Source organism: Lycorma delicatula, chromosome 12 (assembly GCF_047948215.1).
Source record: "Lycorma delicatula isolate Av1 chromosome 12, ASM4794821v1, whole genome shotgun sequence".
In the NCBI taxonomy this organism is placed as follows: domain Eukaryota; kingdom Metazoa; phylum Arthropoda; class Insecta; order Hemiptera; family Fulgoridae; genus Lycorma; species Lycorma delicatula.
In genome coordinates this window covers 71509438-71525884 of record NC_134466.1, presented here as the reverse complement: position 1 = coordinate 71525884, position 16447 = coordinate 71509438, and the positions used below count along the sequence as shown (strand labels likewise).

The 16447-nt window shown below is 29.8% G+C and overlaps 1 protein-coding gene across 1 annotated transcript in view; it reads right to left on the bottom strand.

The window, feature by feature from the left end:
* Positions 1 to 16447, bottom strand: part of LOC142332806 (uncharacterized) — a 46578-nt gene that overhangs the window by 14124 nt on the left and 16007 nt on the right. The window contains exons 6-8 of the mRNA XM_075379422.1: positions 12124 to 12273; positions 11199 to 11348; positions 5134 to 5283 (exon numbers count right to left, since the gene is read on the bottom strand). Of these exons, the coding sequence (XP_075235537.1) occupies positions 5134 to 5283; positions 11199 to 11348; positions 12124 to 12273 (450 nt within the window). The remainder of the gene's footprint in view (positions 1 to 5133; positions 5284 to 11198; positions 11349 to 12123; positions 12274 to 16447) is intronic.

The window sequence follows — 16447 nt, the reverse complement described above, 5'->3', positions numbered from 1 at the left end:
GACAATGATTGTTAACAAGCGCCTACGATGATGATGAAGTAGTGTGTATACAAAGAAATTGACAAAGCAATTAAACTCCTAAAAGGAGATGAAAATTAAATAACAGTTGGCAGACTGGAATGCAAGCATTGGAAAAGGCAAGGAAGGAAATATAGTGGGTGAATACGGGCTGGACAATAGGAATGAAAGAGGGGACCGACTTATAGAGTTTTGCACGAAGTATAATTTAGTAATTGCCAACACCCAGTTTAAAAATCATAGTAGAAGAATATACACATGGAAAAAGCCAGGCGATACTGCAAGATATAATCTATCTGATGATAGATTATATCATGGTTAAGCAAAGATTTAGAAATAAACTCAGTGATTGCAAAACTTACCCTGGAGCAGACATTGATAGCGACCATAATTTAGTGATAATGAAATGTAGATTGTTGTTTAAAAGCCTGAAGAAAAGGTGTCAGATGAAGCAGAAAATGTAAAAGAAGAATGGGTGAATGTTAAAAAGGAAATTCTTAAAAATCAGCAGAAGCGAACTTAGGTGGAACAAAGAGAACTGGTACAAATCCTTAGGTTTCAGATGATATATTGCAACTGATGGATGAACGTAAAAAATATAAGAATGCTAGTGATGAAGAAAGTAAAAAGGAACTATCGACAATTAAGAAATACAACAAACAGGAAGTGCAAACTAGCAAAAGAAAAGTGGATGGATTAAAGAAATGTGTTCAGAAGTGGAAAGAGAAATGAACATTGGTAAAATAGATGGAGCATACAGGAAAGTTAAGGAAAATTTTTGGGTACATAAATTAAAATCCAATGTGTTAAACAAAGATGGTACACGAATTTATAATATGAAAGGAAAGGTCGACAAGTGGGTGGAATATATTGAAGTGTTATGCGGAGGAAATGAATTAGAAAATGATGTTATAGAGGAAGAAGTGGATTTCAAAGAAGATGAAAGGGGAGAAGCAATACTGAGATCTGAATTTAAGAAAGCATTTAAAGATTTGAATGGCAGAAAGGCTCCTGGAATAGACGGAATACTTGTAGAATTACTGCGCAGTAAAACTTAACAAGAATTCTGTACAGAAGAATTGAGAGGAGAGTGGAAGAAGTGTTAGGAGAAGACCAATTTGGTTTCAGGAAAAGTATTCAAGTACAGAGATAGAAGAATGATTGCTAACATTTACAGGAACCAAATAGCAACAATAATAATGGAAGAACATAAGAAATAAGCTATAATAAGAAAGGAAGTCCGACAAGGATGTTCCCTATCCCCGTTACGTTTTAATCTTTACATATAACTAGCAATTAATGATGTTAAAGAACAATTTAGATCCGGAGTAACAGTACAAGGTGAAAATATAAAGATGCTACGATTTGCTGATGATAGTAATTCTAGCTCAGAATAAAAAGGATTTAGAAGAAACAATGAACGGCACGGATGAAGTCCTATACAAGAACTACTGCATGAAAATAAACAAGAACAAAACGAAAGAAATGAATTGTAGTAAAAATAACGAAGATGGATCACTGAATGTGAAAATAGGAGAAAAGATTATAGAGGTAGAAGAATTTTGTTATTTGGGAAGTAGAATTACTAAAGATTAACGAAGCAGGAGCAACATAAAATCCTAAATAGCACAGGGGAAACGAGCCTTCGTCAGAAATATAATTTGTTTACATTAAAAATTAATATAAATTACAGGAAAAGATTTTTTATAGTATACATTTGGAGTGTCGCTTTATATGGAAATGAAACTTTGACAATTGGAGTATCTGAGAAGAAAAGATAAGAAGCTTTTGAAATGGTGTGCTATAGGAAAATGTTAAAAATCAAATGGGTGGATAAAGTGACAAATGAAGAGGTGTTGCGGAAAATAGATGAAGAAAGAAGCATTTGGAAAAATATACCTAAAAGAAGAGACAGACTTATAGGCCACATACTAAGGCATCCTGGAATAGTCGCTTTAATATTGGACGTACAGGTAGAAGGAAAAAATTGTGTAGGCAGGCAACGTTTGGAATATGTAAAACAAATTGTTAGGGATGTAGGATGTAGGGGTATACCGAAATGAAATGACTAGCACTGCATAGGGAAACTTGGAGAGCTACATCAAACCAGTCAAGTGACTGAAGACAAAAAAAAGTGAACATCACTTCGGATCAATTGTGGATTTATTGCAGTATCAAAGCTACAGTTTATTGTATCAATGTTTGGGAAACATTCTTGCACAATTTTGGCCAAACAATGTGATAAAACAGTACAATAGCATCTTAGCATGTAATTAACACCTGAGATCCAAATTCAGTAACACATCGTTTAGAAAAAATTAGTTGATTATTAAGAAGTTACTTATTTTTCTTCAACAGTCAATATTGATCAAATTTCGAGTAATGATGAAACCATCTCTTTATAAATAAATTATATAAATTTCATTGCTAAGATCTCTAAAACTGGTTAACAGGGCAAATCAATCACTAAGTTGTTTGTATTTTATGGTCAATTTTTAAAGAAGGAGACTGAATTTGTCTCACCCTTTACAACTCACACAAAGCCAAACATATTTTTTTCACAGCTATTTTGGTAACAACATTAGCATCTTTGTAGACAAAATATTCAGCAGTTATCAGATTCTGTCAATTAAATTCACTGGTACCATCTAACTTGATGAAAATATACCATTCTAAAGCGCGAGCTCTAACAGGAAGTTCATAATCCAGTGCATTCGAAAAGTAACTACATACCAACATAAACATGATTATAGGTTGAGGGATTTTATTCTGTGTTAATATGAGTAATGTTTTCTACAAAGGTTTGTAATTCTGTATTGAATGCAGTTAGCTTCCATGACCCGATCAGGATGTTGCGACAAGAATATGTGTCTCAACTAAAGAAGATATGATTGAAGCTGTCATTCCATGTGCACACTGAACAGTGGATATTTCTCATTTAACACATCTTCATAAGCATAAGGAGTATATACAGACAGTGAAAGATTAGTATTTTATTAGATTTCCAGGTATACTGGTTCCTAATCAATATAGCGTACGAATACTAATCGAAGACTTTGGGGAGATTGGATCAGTAAAGAAATATGAGTGAAGTGGTACACCATAAGTACTTGATGAAGACGTATAGACAACTATGTGATGTAGTCTTAACAAATCCATGCAAAAGTTAGCTTAACAGAAAAACAACTGCAACTTGTAATAAGCTCAGTCTTGTCCAATATAAAGCGATTCAACAGTTATTGGCCAGAGACTGTGCAAAGTGAATTCAATACTGGGAATGGTTTCAACAGTTCCTAGTGGATGTTTAAAGCTGCCAACTATTTAAGCACAAATTTAATTTATACTACCATTTAAATATGAATTCCATTCTCTGTGAAAAGAAACTAAGAAATTAACCTTGTTTTGAGAAAGCTGATACTTTGCTAAAAAATAATAGCACTTAAATATATTCTAATTTTCAGATTTATATCATGCAATAGTCATATTACTATTGAATAATCATTTTATTATAATTACCAATTATAATTTAATACACATGAAAAAAAGATTCTAATCAATGAGTACTGAAAAACCCCATAAAAACCACATTAAAAATCCCAAGGAACCCCCAGAAAACACATAAATACCACACTAAAAACTATACATGAAGTATTAAGAAGTACAATAATTCTTACATTTATTCATTTCTGTTTTATGGATGTTTCAACAGCAATAATATAACATGCTGTCTGTTGGAAGGTAGTAAACAGTTTGATATGTTACAGAATTTGTTATGGCTGTGCCACATTTACAGTACCATAAGAGACACAATGAAGTAGTTTCTCTGAGGACAACAATGTTCTTCATAAAACTGGTTTTTGTGAATAGATTATAAATTTACTTGCAAGAATATATAAGCTGCATTTCAGTAGGATTGTTGCGTGATGAGGAACAGTATATTTTGGCAATATGAAGAAAGAAACAAGAGACCTTTTATAAAACCTCGCTCGGAATGTTTATTCTTTATCAAAAGCCACGAGTTTTTAGGAGTGACTTGTCAATCGTACTATCCTACACATACTGTTTTATCATTTCACATACAGTTTGGTATCACTTTTTTAAGCTTTTAATCAAAATATCTAGTGTTAAACTAGAATGCTAAATATTAGGTAAACCGTCAAAAAGTAAATGAAAATATCTTACTTGTCTAGATGTTGTCGGTTTATCATCTGTCATAGCAACAGGAGCAATCAAATTTTCTGTTCGCTCTGTTTCATGCTTGATTTCTTTTTTAATACTCAAAGATAATGGATCTTCATCAAAAAATGAACTATCAGTTTTTGCATCCATACTCTGCAGCAAAACATAAAATAATAATAATAATAATAATAATTTATTATCTTTATATAATTAACAAATATTAAAAATATATCTACTTTTCTTACAATGATAAAACAAATTGGTTTTCATAGAAATAACTCATCCATGTGAGTACTTCTATAATAATATTCAACTGGAACCTTTCAATATATAATCACACATGATAGTTCCAGAAAAGTGAAATATTGTAGGTATTTGCAGTAAATTAATAGATCAATAGAAAAATGATCTTAACCACAATCTAAATGGTTTGGTAAAAGAAACAGGTTGTTGGTGTAAATATAAAAAACACATCAACCTTGTTTGGAAACAAAAATGTCATAGAATAAGGATTATCAAAACCTATAACAAAGTTTCTGTAACAAACTAAACAAGGTTCATAAAGGCAAGGATAGCTTTGTACTGTTATAAAACATTTTTATAAACAATGTTAAATGTGGGTATAAAATGACTATGTTAGTCACCTTCATTTAAGGCGTGAGGCACCTGCTCACTGTATTTTATTTGTTACGTATTGTTGTAAAAAATGTTAGATGCAATCGGTTAAACAAAGCTATTTACCGTCCTATACTCTACTAAAATGTTTTTTACACCATAAATCAAAATATCTCAAGCTAGACATAAATGCAAAATGATTATATGTGAGCAACAAACAGCAAATAAAAATATCATAATGAATAGAATAATTACGAATTCTTACAATAACTAGGTTTTATGTTTTTAACTTAAAACAAGATAAAGAAGAAAATAGCTTACTTGTTTAAATATTGTCAGACCATCATCTGTCTTAGAAAGATGTACAAAAGAATGTTCTTCTTGCACAGATTCATGCATTTTTTCTTTTTTAATGGGCAAAGATAATGGATTTTCTTCCAAAACTGAATCACTAGTTTGTGGATCCAAACTCTGCAAAACAAAAGTAATATTAATAGTGTGACTATCAAAGCGGGTTTTAAAGCATTAATATGTGTCGGTTATGTCTGGAAATGACTTTTTATACAAATAATTTATATTTATAACTAACACCACATGAAAACCAAAGTTTATGATACAAATGAATTTCTTAATCTCCAAAAAATATACATGAGTAGACAATAACAGTAGAGGTCATCATTTTTTATTACTAAAAATGATACAATATTTTTCATAAGAAAAGTATTCACTGGGTATATAGACTAAATTATAATGGTATAATTATAATTACGTGGTATGTAATGGGTATAGATGCTAAATTAAACAAAGATTATAGCAAGTTTTTTTAAGTATTAACTTGTATAAAAGAAGAGAATTTAATTTTTACAGAATCAAAAAATTTTCAGATGTAAAAAGATAATTCAAAAGTTAAGATGCCAGTAAAATATTGACAAGCTTCTTTTCCTTTTAATTAATCTGACACAGTAACATTTGACATGAAAAGCTTGTAAAACTACAGCCTCACATATGCCATTATCAACCAACCATTAATAAACACATCACACATTTTTTGCAAGAAAATTTCATGAGAAGCATACGATTAACTAAACATCTAAATTTATTACACTGTTTCTGGTAAAGCCAAACTGCATTAATTATCTGTGTCACAAAGAAGCCGTTGTGGAAAAGTGAAAAATTTAACAAAAAAATATGAGAGTATCTCTTCTTATAGAAAGTTTACGAGAACCTTCTACAATTGAACAATCAAGACCAGTACATCAAATTTAATAAAAAATATCATTTATATGTAGGATATGATTTCAATTGAAAAAACACAAGCACACTGAAATCTGCCTATTTCCAAGAATATGTTAAATGTTTTTATTAAACTTGTTTCAGAATACTTCCAAGTATTTCGCCTCCAGAATAATACTGAATATCTGTTTCTTGTTGTTCACAACTAATTTCCCGTTTTGCTAATTAGAAAGTCTGACTCCATCACCGGTGAGCTTATATAATTTCACAAAAAATACGTAAGTATTTCTTACCTTCTGGTTATGCAAATATGATGAATTATTAAATCGTTTTTTACTTTATATGTTTTTAAAGATCTAACGTTGTTGCTCATAGAGTTCTCTTAAAATCAAAACACATTTAAAAATATTTTAAGAAATTTCTCAGCAGGTTATAAATTGCATTAAAAACTTATGATATGTATCCGAATATATGTGATTTAGAAACATGATGATAACATTTCTCTAGAAATGTGTAGCTCAATCTTGTAGATAAATAACATACAATTATTACACTGCTTTTCTCATGGCACTCTCATTTTTGTGCATCAGAATGTATTAAAGAGAAATTAAAATAATTTGTTTGACATTTTCATGGTCAATTAATATAATTTTGGATCTTCAGTATATAATTCTTTCATTATTTACTTGACTCACCCATCCAGTACTAAGCCTGTTTTCTCTTATTTTTCATTTCATTCAATTCTTCCAGTAGATGAATATCTAATAAAAATGATAAAACCAATTTTATTACTCTTCGCTGTCTTTGATGTTTTAAGAACAAATGTAATGACCAATCACTTAATCTGGGGATGAGTTTGGAAAATATCTACATTTATTTACAGGGTTCTATTTTCAGTTAATATTAACAGAATTAAACTACAGTAAATTAAAAAAAATTTTTTTTTTATTTGGTATTATGAAATTGCCTGTTGACTGACCAGTTTTAATTTCTGCGCTATGTAGCATATAGTTTGATTGTGTTACATTTTGTTTTCTGTATTTTAACTGCTAATACTAACAAAATTTTTATTTTTGCTACTTTGAAACAAATATAAAGTGCTTGCTTAAATATGAACATAAGATATTTAATATTAAAGTATAAAGTGTTCAATTTGTAGTTGGCATTATTTAAAATAACAAATTTTTACGATAGATTTTTAACTCAACAGCTACATTTTTTTTTAAGGATCTTATTGAAGAAGTTATCGATGATGTGGAAGAAAGAATTACTGGAAGTATTTTACAGACATCAAAATGTGTGATTTGCAATAAATTAAATTATAAGTGCATTTGTGATTGTCTTCAATGAAGAATATGATGATTTCAACACTTTTACTTTTAAAGAAACATGCTTGCAAATTACAGAAAAACATGTTACAGAAAGGAATGTCATATCTTCTCATCTTCTTATTCACTCATGTGTTGTTTGTTAGGAGTCTTTCACTCAGAGTTCTACTTTAGAGTCACACTTAAATATTCATGTTGTCAAAAAAAACAAAAAACATTTATTCGACACAGTAATTTAAAAACACATATCTCTACTAATACAGATGAGAAAAATTTCACTTTTAATTTTTGCAAAAAAACTTTTAATGAAAGCTGTAGTTTAAAAACACATTTCTCTATTCCTACTGTTGAAGAAATTCACATGTAATTTTTGTAAGAAATCATTTAGTCAAAAGAGTAATTTTAGTAAATTTAGCAATGGCATATGGCGTGTGGCATTCTCCACACAGTGAGAAGGAAGTGGGGAGCCTAGATCATGATAAACAACAGATATATGGGACCCAGGCCCTTGTTTGGTCTTGACTTTACACCCAAAATAAAGTTCGCCTTTGGGACTAGAGCACTACTTCACCACATACATAAAAAAAGAAGTTAAAAGATTTAAAAAAACTCTAGGCATTTTGTAACTAACGACTAATTAAAAGAAATAAAATTGTAAATATGTAACACACAAAGCACTTACAATGATGTGTTTCCTGGTTCACTATCTCACAACTGGCATTGTTCTGATGAATGTATGCTGCACTAGGTAACATTTGTACATATTTATACACGTCTAAATCTACACAACAATAACAACACTACTCTTTGAGTTGGCTCATTTGGTTCAATCATATTTATAATTCTCTAGGATCTTTTAGTTGACAATGAAAAAAAATTTTTTTAAATATTTATACAAATTAAAATAACAAAGAAGCTGTAGTTAATGGAGAAATTATGAATACATATTTGAAAACAGGATAAAGAATTGCATTAAATACACCTATTGGTACTCATGAGACAAAAATCATGTTGACCATCGTTATTGGCAACATTACATGAGATATTTGGCACTTGAATTTGCAAAATCAATCTCATGATAAAAGAATCCCATGATGAGCTTCATTAAGAAATTTAAAAGTGAAGTTGTATTCCGTTACTTTCTTCTGTGAGCTAATCATACTTCTTTGTAAATTTATATGTCAAACCTACTAAAATGTAAATCCACCCTACTAGTGACACCTTGAAAGGAACTAATTGTATAGTGAGTATTATTAATTTGAATAAAGTAATTATTGTGGCTGATGCCACTTACATGTTGCTTTCATTCAATGGAGTCTTATAGCTACTTTTATGGCGATTTCAGATCTGCAAGGGCAGGGAATTTAGAAATACAAATTTAAAGAAAACCTGATTTTTTAAGGAATTGTATAGTACAACATCTCATTGTACCACGGGTTAGTTTACTGTTTACAAAACCCAGTTGAATAAAAGGAAAGAAGAATCTGCAATCACCTCACTGGATGAGATGAGGCACATGTTCAGCATTGTTAGTATAAGCTGTTTTACAATTCTGTAAAACCCTTGGTTCTAACAAAACTAAGTAAGAAAAAATAGTTATTTTAAAACTAGATTTAAAATACTACCACTCATTAAAATTCAGTTACCTCGTGATGTGTTTATATGATTATCTGTTAAGCTTCAACTTAAATTGAGAAATCATTAAAAAATAAATTATATTTATAATTTTGAGTTTTACTCGAGTACTTTTATATCTCTATCTCGTTATCATTCTTTGAGGGGTTTTGTGCAAAACGTAACTTCTACTTTTTTGCAAATTTATGGATTAAAAAATTATTAATGCAATGTTCACTGGCAGCAGTTTTCCAAATTATTTATTACTTTCTTGAACTTGAAAACAAGGGCCTGGGTCCCATACATCTGTTGTTTATCATGTTCTAGGTTTCTCACTGTGTGGAGAAATGCCACACGCTATATGCCATTGCTATCCCTATGATTTGGAGGAACCCAAAAATCACTCTTCCGACTGTTATTTCTGCTTAGCAAACATTAAAGGGATTACATCAAAATCAAAACATAGAGTGTTGTAATCAAACTTACAATCCGCAATGAGAACAGATCCATACTGCAAAGAATTGACAACACCAAAGTCTCCAGAACATGTGGCATTAGATGAAGGGAGCTCAGAGTCTGGTGGAAGTAAGAAAGAAAAATAAACAGATTCTGGTGATACAACTTATGAACAAAGCATTTCATCTGAGCCTCATTTACTGATTAAAGTAAATCTTAACGAACTCATAAAAGATTTAAAGTATCAAAAAAACAGTCTGGAATGCTTGCTTCCCGGCAAAAAGGATGGAATCTTCTGAATACAATGAAAGGAATACAATGAAATGTAGCACTTATCGTAATCATCATTCTGAATTTAAAGTTGTTTTTCTGAAGAAAATGCCTTAGCGTTTTGTAATGACATTTCTTCTCTTATGCAGCCACTTTGTAATGAACATAACCCAACAGAATGGCACTTGTTCATAGATTCCTCTAAAGTTAGTTTAAAAGCCGGCTTCTGCATAATGGCAATAAATTCCCGTCAGTACCTGTGGCCCAGTCTGCTACTATGAAAGAAACTTAAAAAATATTAAATCTATATTGGAAAAGCTTCAATATGCAGTATTATAAATGTAGTATTTGTGGTGATTTGAAAGCGATTGCATTTATATTTAGTGGTTTGCGGCTTGGTTACATAAACTACTGTTGTTTATTGTGTGAATGGGATAGTAGAGACAGAAAAACATTTATTAGAAAAGAAAAGCCTAAAAAGGTGTATCTACCTCTGTTACATATCAAACTAGGATTAATAAACAATTTCGTCAAGGACATTGAAAATACTCCTGGTTCATGTACTTAAAACAGAAGTTTTCTTAAATTATCTGTGCAAAGAAACTCTACGAAATTGTTTTGAGTAAGCTGATGCACACCATGGCTTCAAAAAAGCAATTTTTTTGCTAAAAAATAGTGGCATATCAATACATTCTACTAATTTTCAGGTTTATATCATGCAGTACTATTATTACTATTGTATAATCATTTTATTATAATTACCGATTATAATTTAAAACGCATGAAAAAAAGATTCTAATCAAGGAATACTGAAAAATCCTAGAGAAATGGCATAAAACCACATTAAAAATCACAAGGAACCCTCATAAATACCATACTAAAAACTATGCATGAATTATAGATCCTGGAAGAGTAGCCTCATGGCTGTTATCAAAGATCAATAAGAATGGTATTAAGAAGTACAATATTTCTTATGTTTATTCATTTCTATGTTTTATGGATGTTTTAACAGCAATAATATTACATGCTGTCTGTTGGGAGGTAGTAAACAGTTTGATATGTTACAGAATTTGTTATGGCTGTGCCACATTTACAGTACCATAAGAGACACAATGAAGTAGTTTCTCTGAGGACAACAATGTTCTTCATAAAACTGGTTTCTGTGAATAGATTATAAATTTACTTGCAAGAATATATAAGCTGCATTTCAGTAGGTTTGTTGCGTGATGAGGAACAGTATATTTTGGCACTAGGAAGAAAGAAACAAGAGATCTTTTATAAAACCTCGCTCGGAATGTTTATTCTTTATCAAAAGCCACGAGTTTTCAGGAGTGACTTGTCAATCGTACTATCCTACACATACTGTTTTATCATTTCACATACAGTTTGGTATCACTTTTTTAAGCTTTTAATCAAAATATCTAGTGTTAAACTAGAATGCTAAATATTAGGTAAACCATCAAAAAGTAAATGAAAATATCTTACTTGTCTAGATGTTGTCGGTTTATCATCTGTCATAGCAACAGGAGCAATCAAATGTTCTGTTCGCTCTGTTTCATGCTTGATTTCTTTTTTAATACTCAAAGATAATGGATCTTCATCAAAAAATGAACTATCAGTTTGTGCATCCATACTCTGCAGCAAAACATAAAATAATAATAATAATTTATTATCTTTATATAATTAACAAATATTAAAAATATATCTACTTTTCTTACAATGATAAAACAAATTGGTTTTCATAGAAATAACTCATCCATGTGAGTACTTCTATAATAATATTCAACTGGAACCTTTCAATATATAATCACACATGATAGTTCCAGAAAAGTGAAATATTGTAGGCATTTGCAGTAAATTAATAGATCAATAGAAAAATGATCTTAACCACAATCTAAATGGTTTGGTAAAAGAAACAGGTTGTTGGTGTAAATATAAAAAAACACATCAACCTTGTTTGGAAACAAAAATGTCATAGAATAAGGATTAACAAAACCTATAACAAAGTTTCTGTAACAAACTAAACAAGGTTCATAAAGGCAAGGATAGCTTTGTACTGTTATAAAACATTTTTATAAACAATGTTAAATGTGGGTATAAAATGACTATGTTAGTCACCTTCATTTAAGGCGTGAGGCACCTGCTCACTGTATTTTATTTGTTACGTATTGTTGTACAAAATGTTAGATGCAATCGGTTAAACAAAGCTATTTACCGTCCTATACTCTACTAAAATGTTTTTTACACCATAAATCAAAATATCTCAAGCTAGACATAAATGCAAAATGATTATATGTGAGCAACAAACAGCAAATAAAAATATCATAATGAATAGAATAATTAAGAATTCTTACAATAACTAGGTTTTATGTTTTTAACTTAAAACAAGATAAAGAAGAAAATAGCTTACTTGTTTAAATATTGTCAGACCATCATCTGTCTTAGAAAGATGTACAAAAGAATGTTCTTCTTGCACAGATTCATGCATTTTTTCTTTTTTAATGGGCAAAGATAATGGATTTTCTTCCAAAACTGAATCACTAGTTTGTGGATCCAAACTCTGCAAAACAAAAGTAATATTAATAGTGTGACTATCAAAGCGGGTTTTAAAGCACTAATATGTGTCGGTTATGTCTGGAAATGACTTTTTATACAAATAATCTATATTTATAACTAACACCACATGAAAACCAAAGTTTATGATACAAATGAATTTCTTAATCTCCAAAAAATATACATGAGTAGACAATAACAGTAGAGGTCATCATTTTTTATTACTAAAAATGATACAATATTTTTCATAAGAAAAGTATTCACTGGGTATATAGACTAAATTATAATGGTATAATTATAATTACGTGGTATGTAATGGGTATAGATGCTAAATTAAACAAAGATTATAGCAAGTTTTTTTAAGTATTAACTTGTATAAAAGAAGAGAATTTAATTTTTACAGAATCAAAAAATTTTCAGATGTAAAAAGATAATTCAAAAGTTAAGATGCCAGTAAAATATTGACAAGCTTCTTTTCCTTTTAATTAATCTGACACAGTAACATTTGACATGAAAAGCTTGTAAAACTACAGCCTCACATATGCCATTATCAACCAACCATTAATAAACACATCACACATTTTTTGCATGAAAATTTCATGAGAAGCATACGATTAACTAAACATCTAAATTTATTACACTGTTTCTGGTAAAGCCAAACTGCATTAATTATCTGTGTCACAAAGAAGCCGTTGTGGAAAAGTGAAAAATTTAACAAAAAAATATGAGAGTATCTCTTCTTATAGAAAGTTTACGAGAACCTTCTACAATTGAACAATCAAGACCAGTACATCAAATTTAATAAAAAATATCATTTATATGTAGGATATGATTTCAATTGAAAAAACACAAGCACACTGAAATCTGCCTATTTCCAAGAATATGTTAAATGTTTTTATTAAACTTGTTTCAGAATACTTCCAAGTATTTCGCCTCCAGAATAATACTGAATATCTGTTTCTTGTTGTTCACAACTAATTTCCCGTTTTGCTAATTAGAAAGTCTGACTCCATCACCGGTGAGCTTATATAATTTCACAAAAAATACATAAGTATTTCTTACCTTCTGGCTATGCAAATATGATGAATTATTAAATCGTTTTTTACTTTATATGTTTTTAAAGATCTAACGTTGTTGCTCATAGAGTTCTCTTAAAATCAAACACATTTAAAAATATTTTAAGAAATTTCTCAGCAGGTTATAAATTGCATTAAAAACTTATGATATGTATCCGAATATATGTGATTTAGAAACATGATGATAACATTTCTCTAGAAATGTGTAGCTCAATCTTGTAGATAAATAACATACAATTATTACACTGCTTTTCTCATGGCACTCTCATTTTTGTGCATCAGAATGCATTAAAGAGAAATTAAAATAATTTGTTTGACATTTTCATGGTCAATTAATATAATTTTGGATCTTCAGTATATAATTCTTTCATTATTTACTTGACTCACCCATCCAGTACTAAGCCTGTTTTCTCTTATTTTTCATTTCATTCAATTCTTCCAGTAGATGAATATCTAATAAAAATGATAAAACCAATTTTATTACTCTTCGCTGTCTTTGATGTTTTAAGAACAAATGTAATGACCAATCACTTAATCTGGGGATGAGTTTGGAAAATATCTACATTTATTTACAGGGTTCTATTTTCAGTTAATATTAACAGAATTAAACTACAGTAAATTAAAAAAAATTTTTTTTTTATTTGGTATTATGAAATTGCCTGTTGACTGACCAGTTTTAATTTCTGCGCTATGTAGCATATAGTTTGATTGTGTTACATTTTGTTTTCTGTATTTTAACTGCTAATACTAACAAAATTTTTATTTTTGCTACTTTGAAACAAATATAAAGTGCTTGCTTAAATATGAACATAAGATATTTAATATTAAAGTATAAAGTGTTCAATTTGTAGTTGGCATTATTTAAAATAACAAATTTTTACGATAGATTTTTAACTCAACAGCTACATTTTTTTTTAAGGATCTTATTGAAGAAGTTATCGATGATGTGGAAGAAAGAATTACTGGAAGTATTTTACAGACATCAAAATGTGTGATTTGCAATAAATTAAATTATAAGTGCATTTGTGATTGTCTTCAATGAAGAATATGATGATTTCAACACTTTTACTTTTAAAGAAACATGCTTGCAAATTACAGAAAAACATGTTACAGAAAGGAATGTCATATCTTCTCATCTTCTTATTCACTCATGTGTTGTTTGTTAGGAGTCTTTCACTCAGAGTTCTACTTTAGAGTCACACTTAAATATTCATGTTGTCAAAAAAAACAAAAAACATTTATTCGACACAGTAATTTAAAAACACATATCTCTACTAATACAGATGAGAAAAATTTCACTTTTAATTTTTACAAAAAAACTTTTAATGAAAGCTGTAGTTTAAAAACACATTTCTCTATTCCTACTGTTGAAGAAATTCACATGTAATTTTTGTAAGAAATCATTTAGTCAAAAGAGTAATTTTAGTAAATTTAGCAATGGCATATGGCGTGTGGCATTTCTCCACACAGTGAGAAGGAAGTGGGGAGCCTAGATCATGATAAACAACAGATATATGGGACCCAGGCCCTTGTTTGGTCTTGACTTTACACCCAAAATAAAGTTCGCCTTTGGGACTAGAGCACTACTTCACCACATACATAAAAAAAGAAGTTAAAAGATTTAAAAAAACTCTAGGCATTTTGTAACTAACGACTAATTAAAAGAAATAAAATTGTAAATATGTAACACACAAAGCACTTACAATGATGTGTTTCCTGGTTCACTATCTCACAACTGGCATTGTTCTGATGAATGTATGCTGCACTAGGTAACATTTGTACATATTTATACACGTCTAAATCTACACAACAATAACAACACTACTCTTTGAGTTGGCTCATTTGGTTCAATCATATTTATAATTCTCTAGGATCTTTTAGTTGACAATGAAAAAAAAAAATTTTTAAATATTTATACAAATTAAAATAACAAAGAAGCTGTAGGTAATGGAGAAATTATGAATACATATTTGAAAACAGGATAAAGAATTGCATTAAATACACCTACTGGTACTCATGAGACAAAAATCATGTTGACCATCGTTATTGGCAACATTACATGAGATATTTGGCACTTGAATTTGCAAAATCAATCTCATGATAAAAGAATCCCACGATGAGCTTCCTTAAGAAATTTAAAAGTGAAGTTGTATTCCGTTACTTTCTTCTGTGAGCTAATCATACTTCTTTGTAAATTTATATGTCAAACCTACTAAAATGTAAATCCACCCTACTAGTGACACCTTGAAAGGAACTAATTGTATAGTGAGTATTATTAATTTGAATAAAGTAATTATTGTGGCTGATGCCACTTACATGTTGCTTTCATTCAATGGAGTCTTATAGCTACTTTTATGGCGATTTCAGATCTGCAAGGGCAGGGAATTTAGAAATACAAATTTAAAGAAAACCTGATTTTTTAAGGAATTGTATAGTACAACATCTCATTGTACCACGGGTTAGTTTATTGTTTACAAAACTCAGTTGAATAAAAGGAAAGAAGAATCTGCAATCACCTGACTGGATGAGGTGAGGCACATGTTCAGCATTGTTAGTATAAGCTGTTTTACAATTCTGTAAAACCCTTGGTTCTAACAAAACTAAGTAAGAAAAAATAGTTATTTTAGAACTAGATTTAAAATACTACCACTCATTAAAATTCAGTTATCTCGTGATGTGTTTATATGATTATCTGTTAAGCTTCAACTTAAATTGAGAAATCATTAAAAAATAAATTATACTTATAATTTTGAGTTTTACTCGAGTACTTTTAGATCTCTATCTTGTTATCATTCTTTGAGGGGTTTTGTGCAAAATGTAACTTCTACTTTTTTGCAAATTTATGGATTAAAAAATTATTAATGCAATGTTCACTGGCAGCAGTTTTCCAAATTATTGAATAGGGTTTTCAAATATATTTTCATGAAAAAAAATTGATGTTAAGATACTGGAGAGGAATCTGTATTATGTTAGTTAAATCACTTTACTTTCTTGAACATGAAAACGAGGGCCTGGGTCCCATATATCTGTTGTTTATCATGATCTAGGCTCCCCACTTCCTTCTCACTGTGTGAAGAAATGCCACACGCCATATGCCACTGCTAT